The 13,932-nt window shown below is 40.5% G+C and overlaps 2 protein-coding genes across 4 annotated transcripts in view; both read left to right on the top strand.

Annotated features, from left to right (window-relative positions):
* Positions 1-5,892, top strand: part of LOC101162504 (microtubule-associated serine/threonine-protein kinase 1) — an 87,825-nt gene extending 81,933 nt beyond the window's left edge. For both annotated transcript variants that reach the window (XM_023955759.1, XM_023955762.1), the window contains one exon: positions 34-5,892. In XM_023955759.1, the coding sequence (XP_023811527.1) occupies positions 34-1,706 (1,673 nt within the window). In that variant the 3' untranslated portion in view covers positions 1,707-5,892. The remainder of the gene's footprint in view (positions 1-33) is intronic.
* A 449-nt stretch (positions 5,893-6,341) lies between these two features.
* On the top strand, positions 6,342-13,428 carry atg4d (autophagy related 4D cysteine peptidase). 2 transcript variants are annotated; one of them, XM_011474314.3, is made up of 11 exons: positions 6,342-6,426; positions 7,291-7,564; positions 7,673-7,756; positions 8,456-8,629; positions 10,025-10,358; positions 10,447-10,511; positions 10,595-10,746; positions 10,828-10,906; positions 11,015-11,091; positions 11,272-11,391; positions 12,111-13,428. In XM_011474314.3, the coding sequence occupies exons 2-11, from the start codon at positions 7,336-7,338 to the stop codon at positions 12,288-12,290; spliced, it is 1,494 nt and encodes a 497-aa protein (XP_011472616.1). In that variant the 5' UTR covers positions 6,342-6,426; positions 7,291-7,335; the 3' UTR covers positions 12,291-13,428. The 2 variants fall into 2 exon arrangements, with proteins under 2 accessions (XP_011472616.1, XP_004065858.1); XM_004065810.4 differs by having other exon boundaries at positions 6,366-6,686.
* Positions 13,429-13,932: the final 504 nt, after the last annotated feature.

Genomic DNA, 13,932 nt, shown 5'->3' with positions numbered 1-13,932 from the left:
CCCAGATTTGCGCTTTGTTCTTCTACTCTTCAGGCGCTTCCTCCCAGAGCAGCTCTCCAGCTTCCAGCACTCCAAACTCCCCCTCTCCCTCTCAGCACATGAGGCCCAGCTCGCTGCACGGCCTCTCCCCAAAACTTCATCGCCAGTATCGCTCTGCCCGATGCAAATCTGCTGGCAACATCCCTCTGTCCCCCCTGGCCCACACACCGTCCCCAACTCAATCCTCCCCGCCACCGTTGCCTGGTCACACCATAGGGAGCTCCAACACCACACAGTCCTTCCCCGTCAAGCTCCACTCTTCCCCGCCTGTGGTTCGTCCAAGGCCGAAGAGCGCAGAGCCGCCCCGCTCTCCTCTTCTCAAACGGGTGCAGTCGGCAGAGAAGCTGGGCTCGCCGCTGACTCAGTCCAGTTCAACAGGGGGTCTCGGAGGTCTGCTGAGGAAACACAGCCTGGAGGTGCAGCACTCCGAGTACCGCAAGGATGCCTTCCTCTGTGAGCTTGGGCTCCAAAGCCTGCTGGAGACAGAGGGAGAAAATTTACCTCCCAATCCTCCCCCCTCGACCTCATCCTTTAATGCCCCAGAGACGGGTGTGCTGAAACCTGTTAGGAGACTCGGTCGGCAGGAGTCTCCACTCAGCAGGGAGACGCTGCTGGCTGGAAGAGACAGGGAGGAGAGGGAAAGAGGGAGGGAGCGGGAGAAAGAAAGGGACACCAGGGCTGTTAAAACTCTAGCCGAAGGAGGAGAATTTCAATCGTCTCTGGCAAGAAGGTCTCTTGGAAGTGAGAGGAATTTTAACCCTCAAAGTTCCAGAATAAGTTCAGAAACCTCTAAAGCTACAACTCCAAGCAGCCCTGTCAAAACCACGGGAGGTTTAGGTGGACAGAACGGCCCCGAGAAGGTTTCTCTGAGTAAGGCTGACATTCCTCAGCAAGAATCAAAGCCAGCCAGAAGTTTATCTAACAGTAAAAGTCCCCAAGAGGAGCTGTTGGCGGACAAACCTGGACCAAAACAGGATGGAGACAGCAAAAGTCGGTCTGGTTTAGCGGCTGCTGCCTTGAGCAAGAGCTCTCCTGCTCCAGATAAGTCTACGGGCATCAGCTCAACAGGAACAGGAACTCATCTGAGTATGAACAAAACTTTTAAAGCGCCAGGTGCCGGGGACAGCAGTGACACAAGAACTTCCGACCTAGGGAGCAAAAGCCCCAAACTCTCCGCTCAGGTCCTAGCTCCCGTCGTTCCCTCACACGGGCAGCCGCTCCTGCTGAGCAAAGTGAGACAGGGGTTGGGCTCGGTCAACTGCTACAGGGGGACGCTGGACTGGGAGGACAAATGTCGCTTGGAAGTGGTGGAGGAACATTCTCCTTCTCCCTCCCCATCTCCTACATCAGTCACACCATCCCTCTGTGGACCTTCCCTCTGCAAGTCGCGGCCCGTTTCCCCGGGCGACAAGACGAGCTTCGTCAGCCAGCTGACCACGGTGGCCAAAAACGTGCTGGGGCCAATCAAGCTAGGCTCTCAGGAGGGGGCCAAGAGCAAAGAGCAGCAGACTAAGTCATCAGAGGAGAAGCAGGGAGGTGTCGCGGGAAAACCTGACACTCTGGCTGGAGCTCGAGGAGCTGCTGGCACTGCAGCGGCGACCCAGAATTCTGCAGGGTCACCGCTCGAAAAAACTGCAGCAAGTAGCAGCAGCCTGCTGAAAATGTGACCCCTTCTGTGTTTCTAAACAGACGTTGGTGTGAAAAAAAAAGCCTTTTTGGAAAAAAGCAAGCACTTAAAGCAGTGTACATTCCAGTTTCAGAGTATATAAAGTGGTATATATTAATTCAAAATCAGTTTAATGAATATAACTTGAAAAGGGTGCAAAGTAAATGTTGTAAGGCTGACTTGCAGGTTTTCTATTACGAGTAACTTATTGAAAGGACTCTTAATGTTTAACACTTTATCAGATGTATTTGTGAGGGTCAGCGTGAACGCATGTAACGGCTGTAGGACAGGTGAAAAAGTGCTTTACTGATCAAAACATGCTGAAAACTGTGAATACCAAATCTCTCACTCCATCTCCAAATCAGGCCTTTCTCTTTTTTACAGCTTGTCAATGTCAAGTTATCATATTTACATCGAGGATTACATGCAGCAGCAGTGTGACATTTGCAGGAGTTTATTCCACAGTTTACGGTTTCCGGGGGAAATGGTCAGACATTGCCAAAGCTGGCTCTCTGTCTGTGGATTTGGCAAAAAAACAAACAAAAAAAGGATTGTGTGCAAATGTGTGTTTTTATCTAGATTGTGTCTATTTCAGAGGATTCTTGAAGGCTGCATCCCTCAGTGGAGGTGAAGCGCTTATCTCCCATTTGCAGGAAGGCCGCCACGAACACCCCCCCCCCCCGCCCCCCCTCGCTGCCTCAGGAGGCAGCAGTGTCAGCGGCTGATTTCCATGCATTTTAATCCCAACTCCTGCTATAATCCATGTGTTAGGGGACAAGTTTGTTTGAGGGCGTGTTTAGGAGGGTGTTAGCAGTGCCTTTTTTTTTTTGAGGGACCAGTATGACCAGGAAATGGGTCATACCTAAAAAGAAAATGCAGTTAAAAATCCTCTGCACTGCATTAGAAACAGTAGAACTTGTTTCAAGCACAAATGAAGTGGAGTGTTGGTTTAAGCAGGAAGACACTCATGGAAGTAGCATACATCATTTATTTATCGAAGGGCTTTGAAAGAGGTAGAGCTTATAGTAATAAAGTGTAACAATTACATGGTTATTGTTAAAAAAAAGAGTTATCCATTAAATGGCAATTAGGTTTAGCAACTTTAGCTAGTGGAATTCTCAGCGTGGCAATGGATAAAGATGATTCAGTCAATGACAGATATATTTACCTGACATTTTATCTACCGTGTCTCATCCTTACCATGTAGTTTGTAACCATCCACTGTACATAATGCAAATCATTTTAAGGGGCTCAGGTACAGACGGGCATGTGGGTATGATTGGTACAGGAAAGGGTCATTTTCTGCATCCAATGCGTTTCTTTTTTTTCGTCTTTTTTTTAGGGTCAAAATTTTCAATTTCACAAGTCTGAAAAATAGGCAAATTTACGCTAAAATAAAACTGTAAAAACACTAAAAGATTTACTGACATGACTAAATATATGTCAATCAACTCAAATGTCTGGTTTTCCAGTTCAGTTTGAGAGTTGTTGCTTTTTAATTCATTTTTATAGGTTAATTGGTCACTCTTAATTGCCCTTAGGTGTGCATGGGTGTGTGATTGTGGCTCTGCGACAGACTGGCGAGCTTTCCAGGGTGTCCTCCGCCTTTGCCCACGATTGGTTAGGCTCCAACTGCCCTGTGACCCTGGAAGGGATAAAACGGGTTTAGAAGATGGATGAATTCCCTATTCATTGTAGATACTTTACTGAATGTGAGTGCACAGATTGTGCTTTAGAGCGGCAAGTGACACCACAGTCCAACACTGGATTCTGTTGCAGTACCAGTTTGCAGTCACACATTCTGATGTGTCAGTCATTTAAAGGCACCTCCCAGAAAGCAAACTTCAGACTAAAAATTATATTGTTCCTAGATTTTCCAAGTGATCATGCAAACAAAATAATCTGATCCAGGTAATTGAAGGTATTGAACTGCTATTTCTGTAGTGCTCGTTTATCATATTTTTGTTTTACACATTTTAAAAACAGAAAATTGCAGTGACATGGTGGCAAGAGGAGCTGTATAAAAGTAAACAGTCATTAAATATCCACTTCGATCATCATTTGATCTATTGTAAAAGCATTTCTAATGGTCTTTTAATTATGATTATGGTGTTTTTAGCCTAAATCAAAGCTACTTTTGATTTCTAGGACATAGTTTGTCAGGAGTTCATTAGAAATTTACCTCTAAATTGTGGCCAGAACCATTAGCACGGAGTAAGCTGTGGAGTCCAGGAAAAGCAAGGAATACATTTACTTCCCATTATCCTTTGTATAAACAAAGATGTACATGGATCTAGTCATTTAGTGGATGCTCCTGATTGATAGCAATTTGAATAAAGAAAATACTGAGAAATTCCATTTTAAGCCTAAATTTCTAAATTTACGTGTCCTCCATTTGCAGAAAAATACCACAAGAACATGTTTAAAACACCAAAATCACAATTTTCATCAGAGTGAGTTTTTAATGTACACACAAAAGACAATAATATGTTGCCTATTTTGTAGAAACCTCAAATTTAACCTTCTGTTAGCTCAAGACAGATTGTTATATAAAACAAGTGGAAGTTGGAGTCTTAGGTTCTTACATGCATGTGATAACATGTAGTGAATGAACCCAAAAAGGGACAAAAACGTGTAAAATATTCCTATTACTTTTCCATTTTTGCAATTTCTATAAATTAATTAGTTTGATATTTGTCTATTTTCTCCAAAGTATTGGATTTTCCTGGTCATGGAAACAGGCTTCAGAACAACACAGTGCTGCACTGCCCTCTAGTGGTTCATGGTGTCATTACAAACGTGGACAAAGTTTCTTGAATGAAGCTCTAACCCCTTTTTTTCAGAGCTAAACTGGTGCTACTCCACACAGGCTGACTGAGTATACATTTGTTTTTTTTACAATATGTTTGCAGTAAATTTAAACTGTAAAATTGTACCATCAAATATCTATCTTGGTCTTCATGTGACTGTTAATTAGAACTTAGAAAAAACAGGGAATATTCTTTTAATGAATCTTTCTTAAATCTTTATGTAACAATGAAAGTATCAGGTCAACTCCAGTTATCTTATATGAGAAAAAAAATTAAATGATTTAAAGTCCCATTAAAATTTTTTAAGTAAGAGCAGTCTACTTGCACTTTATTTGAAAGAAAAAGATCCCTATTCTTGGTTCTTCTTACATCTTTGTGATTGCTATCAAGCATGGATTCTTTAAGGGAACAAAAAAGTCCAGATATGAAAAACATTCCACACTTTCTGCTCCCTCTAACCTGTTTTGGTTGTACCATTAAGGGTAATTTTGTTTGTGGTAAATGTGACTCAAACCCAGAAATCTGGGACAGATTTACTACTATCTTATTGCACTTAATGCAAACTTCATCTTGGGGTTCAGAAGTGGCTGTCAGTATTTATTTATAAGGTGCGAAAATGAAAAAATAAATAATGAATAGGGCTTATTTAACTGATCTGTACAAACTGACTTCCTAAATGTTGTTTCTAATGATTCACTGCCTATTTTGTTTTCCTGCATAAAAAGCAAACAAAGTCCAAGAACTTTAGTTTAGATCTTGCTGGACACTTCTTGTTAAGTATAGATGCATTATTGAAACATGACTGCCAAGCCATGCTGCTTTTACATTTACAGTACAATGGTCTAGTTTTCAATTATTGGAGACTTCATTGGAGGTTGCTATGCATTTTCCCTAAGAGCAAGAAAAAGACCTTGTTACCAAATAGGCAAATTACAGGGAGAGCTGGTCATAACGTAAAAGATTCTTTTTGTTGTATGCTATAGACTTCAATTTACACATCCCAATGTTTATAAACTTTTTTTACAAAAAAAAATGAATGGAATTTATAAATCAAATCTGTTCACAGTCTGCATGTGAACTACTTTACGTTACAGTTAGTAAGTCTGTGGCTTTTGCTCATCAGCAGCTCAGCTTGTTTGCATTCCAGTCCCATTAAATTCATTGCTCTGGGTAAAACCTATTTTGGTCAGTGCTGAAATGAGTTGGCTTAGTCTCTGTTTGTTGATTAAATACAGTTTTAAAATCTTGCCATTCACAACTGAACACTCCCATTGGTGCTATTTTTGATTTGCATCCACTTGCTAATGTGCCCAGTGTAGTAAATCTGCCCCTAAAGTGCAGTATGTGGAATAAAGCTCTAAAATATCTTCCAAGACACACCGTCTCCGACCTTTTTATTTGTTGTCATGTTCTTTCTTGCTGTTTAAAACCAAGAAAGCAGAAAGCATTCTGTATGTGTTGTTTCATCTCACCGTTTTTACGGTTTTATTTAAAAAAAACAATAGTTCGGTATTATAATTATCATAACGGTAACAAAAACATAAAATGAATCAACGTTTTGTTTTTCCTAGGAGGTGACTTTGCAAACATAGGTTTTGACATCAAGGATTACATAGGCTTACTCTGGTGAAATAAATAAATAAATAAATAAATTACAATATGGTCCTTGCAGTCTATGACTGCTGCGGGCCATAATAAATAAATAAAGAACTGCTTTTCTGCGTAGAAAAAGCACTTGACTTGATAAACCACGCTCTACGTACATGACTTTGAAGTCCCACCTACCCAAGAAAAGTAGCCAATTAGCTTTCTCAAACAAAAGATTTCAACCAATCGCGTTCCATCCGGACAGTGCGCTTCCCGAAAAGAACAGGAAGTGACTGCTATGACAGAACAGAAGATGCTAAAGCGGTAACTGTTTTAGAGGAACACATCTTCACTGTAGTCGTTCATCTCATAATTGGCCATCAGATGAAATGGGGGACGATAACAGCACTGGCTATAGCGATACTAAATTGTAAAAGTAAGCATATCCTTAGTGGCCCATTCGTGTTTAGAGGTTTTAAAGCTAACGCCGGTGTTAGCGCCAGAGCTAGCTTGTTTGTAGCAAAGCTGGGTCAGCCGAACCACCATGGACATGAGTATGACCTACCTAAATTCCCTAAACACAGGTACGTTTGGAGGCTCTAAATATTCAATTCTGTGCTGAATGTGCTTTTAGGGAAGCGCTGAGTTTTGCTGAAGGTAGTAGAAAATTAGAAGAACTACCTTTTTAGGGAAATATGTCAAATACGGTTACCGCTTAACTTTCAACCTCAAAACCAATCAGATGACTCTTCACGATTGCACAATCCCGAAAGACCGGTTATTGAATGGCAATCACATGATGAGTGGGATTTATTTTCTAAAGTTCCTTGTTTTAAATTAATACCAATGATACAACCAGAGTAAATAGTTCATTCAATTTCAGCCTGTTTAATTATTCACTAGTCTACTTCACTTGGATACAGTGTGCATTTGACTAACAACAGCCCAAACAAATTCTTCCAATTTTGTCTGCATTATTTGATAGTCACATTAAAATACTATTGGCTCACTTTAGGGGTTAGTAAAGACTACAATCCTACGATGCTTGGGTATGTGGAGTCCAGGAAAAGCAAGGACTGCATTTAATAAGTTAAAGTTTTCCAGAAAAGTAGAACATTTTTTGAAGTTGAACCAAAAATGTTCAATGATTGTTCAAGCTCTGCTCGTCTTGTTTTTGTTGTTTTACAGATCAGGTTTTTTGTTGCAATGAAGAGCATTAGAGTCCACTGGTAAATGTTCAGAAACATGAACTCGGTCTCTTCCAACACGGTGTCCTTCGTGGCCGGAGTGATGCAGGAGGAGCCGTTGGAGAGCCGGAGGCAGCAAACTCTGGAATGGCAGAACAGCCACAGATTCAGGCCTCATCCGGTTCCAAGTTCCAGTAGAGAGGCGGCCGAAGAGCCTGACGAGATGGACAAACTGAAGGCCAAACTGATGTCCGCGTGGAACAATGTCAAATATGGTATGAGGGCTGGACAGAACCCTTGAAAAGGAGCATAAGAACTTGTAATTAATGTGCATTTAACCAGTTGCTGTTTTTTTGTTGTTGTTGTTGCTGTTGTCTCAACAGGTTGGACTGTTAAGACTAAAACTTCCTTCAACAAGACTTCACCCATTTTTGTTCTGGGACACGCCTATCTGCTCAACAGTGAAGGTAAACACAACATTTGTCTTCGGTTTGTCTGACAAACAGTTATTGTTGCAACTGCAGAGACTGCAGGGGTTTGTTTGATTAACTAAAGTCATTTATGTAGCTTTTCTCTGCATTTGAATTAAAATAAAAAAAGAAACTGTTCCTTTGTAATAGACAGAGAAAAATCTCCTTGAGTTGTTAAGGAAATTTTACTTAATAGCATTAAGTGTAAAATGGAATTCGTGTATCATTGCCAACTGTAATGTCTTTGTTTTTCACCACTAGGAAGTCAGGTTGTCCTCAGTTCACTTTTAGAGAGAAACTGTTGAAGTCGTTTTGCAGAAAAAGCTGTTCATCTCTTTTGTTTCTAAAAAAACATTCCTAATGGCTACTGCTTATTTCCTTCTAACCCCTTTTTTAATTTCTATGTTTTGTTTATATTTTACTAGCTGCAAATGAAGTGTTTCTTTTTCTGTCACTTTGAGGTTAAAACGTGTCCGTAGAGCCGCTTTAATCATTTGAATTCATTTGAGCCTGTCCATGCAGAAGGGTTCCCTAATGTACAAACTCATTTTTAACTTTATTTCTGTGATCACAACTTCACAAAACTGCTTTAAAAGCTGAAATATTGCTGTTACCGTGTAACAGAAGTTCTGATTTTAGTTGTTTTTCTTTCACTCCTTTATAACTTCTGTTGTCCTTCTGGTTCTTTGCTCACAGATGAGGTGGAGCGATTTCGTCTGGATTTTGTCTCCAGGATCTGGTTGACCTACAGAAGGGAATTTCCTCAACTTGAAGGCTCCACTTTGACCACCGATTGTGGCTGGGGCTGCATGCTGCGGAGCGGGCAGATGCTGCTGGCGCAGGGACTGTTGCTTCACTTAATGCCACCAGGTTTGTGTCTCGCACTTTTACTCTGATGGAGGTCTTCAGCTGTGGCTTTTTTGTGAGTTTGTATCTTTAAAGGCAAATGTCTATACTTTTTTTATTTTCAAAATCCTTAAGCAGGCTGTCGTAAAACAATGAGGAATGTCTGCACATGTTTCGGACATTTCTGGGAGGAGTTTAGCTGTTTTAGTTAATTAGTTAGTTTAAGTTAATTTCAACTGAAGTATTTAGTTTAAGTTTCAAATGTCCTACTTGATTGACTCTGTCATTAACCTTTTCTCTTCTTGTCCTGTTATATTTCAGTGTTAAATTTGTCACTAGCAGATCCTTTTTTATCAAGTTAATCTCGTAGATCCTCATTTTGTTCATAAATGGTCGCTTGTTTTTACATAGTAGAGTTGGATCATGTGTTTCATGAGATTCTGGATTTTTTTCTTTCTTTTTTTCGTTTTTTTCTCCTTTGACCATATCATCAGGAAAGAAAACTTCCCCTCATCTCTATTGTTGGTATAACTGTTTTTTTTTTGTCTGAATCATCCAAAATGTTCTTTCTCTACTTTTAGCTTGAGGATTATGAAGGTTTGCCTTTAAACCATCAGCCTGCCCTGGATTACACTAACCTCAATGCTGTTGGATCACTTTTTGAAATGCAAACATTTCTCTTGCACTCCTATTTTCTTATAAAATACTTTACAAAGTTGAACTTGGCTGAGAGTTTTTAGTATACCGGTACAAGTTTTTTCCAGAATGAAAAAACATCAATTCTCTAACTTTTCTTTTTCTCACCTTGAATTTGTTTTCCTTTAAATTTTTTACATGTTGCCTATAAACTCAAATCGCTCTGTCTTTGCTTACAGAGCAGTTTTCTTCATATTAGTGCTCAGTCTATTTATGCTGCTTCCCCTCTACCCGTTCACAAACACGCTCACATTCACACACTGATGGGAAGTGCTGCTAACCAAACTTACCAGCAGCAGCACGGACGTTTAATGTCCATCAAAGCAAATACGTTCCGGTAGGAACTTCCTTTGCTGGTGGTTCTCAGAGGAGAGGCAATCATTCATCAGTAAAATCTTTACAACAGGCTTACACTCGAGAGGATACTAAGGATATGTTCTCAGGAACAGTGAAATAAATGTATGAAATAGCCTAAAAAAATCTGCATTACTAAAGACTTACTTAAAGGTACTCTGTCATGTGACTTAAGTAACTAGGAAACAAGCCACCAACCCTGCAGCTGATCGCTCTTCCTCTGTTTCACAGCCACCTTTTTAGCCATTTGTTTTAATAAAAATAAAAATCTCATAACAGCAATTGGCCTTTTTAAGAATAAGTTTGCTGAGGTTTTGAGACTTAAGTAGACATGTTTTTTTATTTTTTTAAATGTTGTTTATCTTGTAGATTGGACTTGGCCAGACGCTCACCAGCTCACTGACGTGGACTTTGAGATCTTCCGACCGCGCTCCCCAGTGCGGGCTGCAGGGGTCCCCATCCCTTCTTTTGGCGCTCCTCGTGCTTCCACCACACCTGAGAAATCCTGTTCAAGTTCCCAGAAGAAAAAAACGGAATCTTCAAGGGACCGACAGGCAGAGCCCACCCACCAAAAACTTGTTACCTTGTTTGGTGATCAACCTCCAGCACCTTTTGGTGTTCATCAGCTGGTGGATATCGGCAAAGGTTCTGGAAAGAAAGCAGGAGACTGGTATGGCCCTTCAGTAGTGGCACACATACTACGGTAAGAACCTTTTTATTGTAAGATCATTTTATTTACCCAAATAAAGACAATAACATTCGTTTTTTTTCCCCTTTCTTATTCTCTCCAGAAAAGCGGTGGCAAAAACGTCGGTCGGGCAGAGCTTGGCTGTGTATGTGGCACAGGACTGCACTGGTGAGAATGTCAGACATCTGATGTCGAGATGACATTGTTGGGCTTCACTTGTAAGGATGTTCTTGGTTTGATGTTGACTTTAGTTTACAAAGAAGACGTGCTACAGCTTTGTGATCCCTCACTAAGTCAAAGAGTCGCTGATCCTTCCAGCCAGGCGTGGAAGTCTGTCATCATCCTGGTGCCGGTCCGGCTGGGAGGAGAGGCCCTCAACCCGTCGTACATTGAATGCGTCAAGGTCTGTGTTACGCTGCAAAAACTTCACGCTGAAGATTAAAACCCAGTGTATCAAATTGAAAACTTTGGTTTTGACTTTCAGAACATTCTAAGTCTGGACTGCTGCATTGGAATTATTGGAGGCAAACCCAAACATTCACTTTACTTCATTGGTTTCCAAGGTGGGAACCAACTTCTTTCTCTTTTTATATATAGAATTATTGGGGGACAAATGCTTTTTTTCTTGTCTAAGGAGGAAATTTTTACTTAAATACATCTCTGTTGGACAGATGAGCAGCTGTTGTACCTGGACCCCCATTACTGCCAACCAGTCGTTGATTTCACTCAGGCCAACTTCTCATTGGAGGTTTGTTATCATGTTGCCCTGTCCTGCCCACAGTAAGACAGTACGTCTTCCTCTAATGTCAGCAGAACTCCAAGTCTGTGTTCTCATTTTTTAACACTCTGTACGTCTTTTGCCCAAACAGATTGGAGTCTATTGTTGACCTGTGCTTGTCTGACCCTTATCTCATGTTTCTCTCTGCAGTCCTTTCACTGTAGTTCTCCAAAGAAAATGCCCTTCAGCCGCATGGATCCCAGCTGCACTATCGGCTTCTACGCGCGGACCAAGGAGGACTTTGAGTCCATGTGCTCTGTTGTTGGCATGGTGAGCTTCACACCTTCCTCCCATTTTCTCGTACACTAATTGTGATTGTCAGAAATGAGAGGAAATGCATCTATTTATCATTATTTTAAAGGATTTTTTGTTTTTATTTAGTTCTGCACAATATGAGGAAAACTTGCAATTTGCAATATTAGTGATTAATATTGCGATGAAGATATAACTTGTGATACATAAACATATAGCAAAACAACTAAATACATCATTTCCATTTCACTGCAACAGTTTAATTTAAATAACGGTCAACATAACTCCAAATGGCCTTCGTCTACATAGGAGGCGACCGTCTAACATAAAAGGCGTCCATCTGATTGGTCAAATGCATCAAGGGATTTATTTGATCCGTTAAATACTTCAAGCTGCCATAAGATTGTTTTAGCACATTTAAGGTAACCATTTGTTGCAAATTTCGCCAACTTTTGCGACATGATATGATATCGGGATAACAACAAGTTGGTGATTTATTTTGCAGGCTTATTCTCATTGTATATTTTAAATGATGAAGCGAAAAGTAACGCTTTCAGTTTCTTTTTTTTTTAATTAAGAGAAACCTTTGTTTTGCTTTTATTTGTCATCAATTATAGTTTTTAAAAATGGAATAGAACATCCTTTTTTTTATTTCTAGCTCTATCTTGTTTAACATATTTGTTTAAATATTGTGCTTTATGCAAATAAAGTATGATTTCACTGTGGTGTCCTTCCAGGTTCTCTCGTCCTCCAAGGAGAAGTATCCCATTTTCACCTTTGTCGATGGACGAGGGCAGGACTACGGACTTGTCGCTCTCAGCAGTAACCACTTTGGACCTCCACCTCACCTTCTGTCTGCAGAACAGCGTGGCAGGGGTAACATCAGACAAGGCAGTGAGGAGTTTGTGTTCTTGTGAAGAAAAATGCATTCTTGACTGCTACCTCTAGGTGGCAGCAGCGAGTGTTGGTGGTCTTTCCACTGGTAGGAAAGTCTGTGGGGTTGCAGCTACATGGTGACTCTTGGAGTTTGTTTCCTTCTGCATTGATGCTGTCATCCCCTTTAAGTGGTTGTTCTCAATAGTAGTTTTTTCAAAGGGTCACGGCTGGAAAAAAAACCCATTCAAGTACTTGAAAAGACTTTTATCCAATGAGAAAAGAAACCTAAAATCCTCAGCGTCGTCTGTCTGGTATAGTTCATGTAAAACAAGCCATCTGCTGCACATGTTTTAACTTTTATTTGGTTTATTTATCACATTTCAATCTGTCTATCTGTGAGGGAGTGAATGTTATGTAATGTATGTTTATGGTTGATTGCACAAGTCTATTTAAGTGGCACTGTTTTCAACTGAATATACTGACTTTTCCAACCGTATATCCTTCCATTGTTACAATTAATCTAATGATACTGAACGCTCAGTTTCTGCTGGAACACAACATTTTTTAGCTGGAGATGGAGATGCTAGAGCTTTACGTTGAAGGTCAGAAAGGGGTTTGCACTTTTTTTTTTGTTTTTAAAAAGAAAAACTTGGAAACAAGTTCTGGAAGGTTTTACGAAGACTAACAACAGCACTTCTTTTTAACTGTGTGTTATGGTTCATCACACATTAAAACTCTGAGATGTTATAGAAATGAAAATCCTCATAGGCTGAGTTATAACTTGACATTGTTATAGAATTTAAAGAGTTGGGTTTTTTTTAGTCCTGTGATGTGTCTCATGGCCAAAAAACTATTAAGATTCTTTACAACTTAAACTCAAGAGTTTTGCTCCATCTTCTGTTACTTCCCCTAAATGAGAAATGTTTTCTGTGAAGAATACTGCTGCAAACGTCAGGATTTGTGTCCTGAATAAATCTGAACACTGGTTGTAAAATTGATGTACGTGTCTTGCTTTGCCGTAGTACTTTTCTTTTATTAGGGAGGTTTGTCTCTGTCTTTTTTGTTGTCGGCTCACTGTAACCTGGAGAGGAGGTTTGGGGTGTGTTCTATACTCATCTAAAAGCTTTAAACTCAAACAACTCTGGAAAACTCTGAATAAAAAGCATCTTCTGGTAATTACATGTGCACTTGCTCCTTCTGCTTCTGAATTCCACATTCTTACCTTTTTGTCTAGACCTCATTACCAACCAGAAGGATCAGTCAATAAAGTTCACTCTTAAAGTTGGCTTCCTGGGGCCTGTTTCAGAAAGGAGGTTAAGTGTAAACTCTGAGTATGTTAACCCTGAAATCAGGGAAACCCTGGGTTTTCTGTTTCAGAATGGGAGGTTTGTTAAACCAGAGAAAGCAGAGTAAGTCAAACCCGTTTCTGAAAGAGAGGTAACTTATACACGGAGTCAGTGTCCATGGTTACTTATGCTGTGAACCTAACCTGGTCGGGAGCAGGTTTTATTCCCTAAACTCAAGGTTTCTGCCGGTCCCCTCCCCTTTTTAAAGACGAAGCGGTATTTTTCGCTTTAACCTTCATTGCCCACATTTCCGTCACACAGACAGAGACGGTCTAAGTGACAAGAATGGCTTGTTCTTTTTTGGAGGACCCAATAGACGAGGAGGCTGCATTGATTC

This window comes from Oryzias latipes, chromosome 1, assembly GCF_002234675.1.
Source record: "Oryzias latipes chromosome 1, ASM223467v1".
Classification (NCBI taxonomy): domain Eukaryota; kingdom Metazoa; phylum Chordata; class Actinopteri; order Beloniformes; family Adrianichthyidae; genus Oryzias; species Oryzias latipes.
The sequence above is the reverse complement of the archived record's forward strand: the minus strand, read 5'-3'. Positions and strand labels throughout refer to the sequence as shown.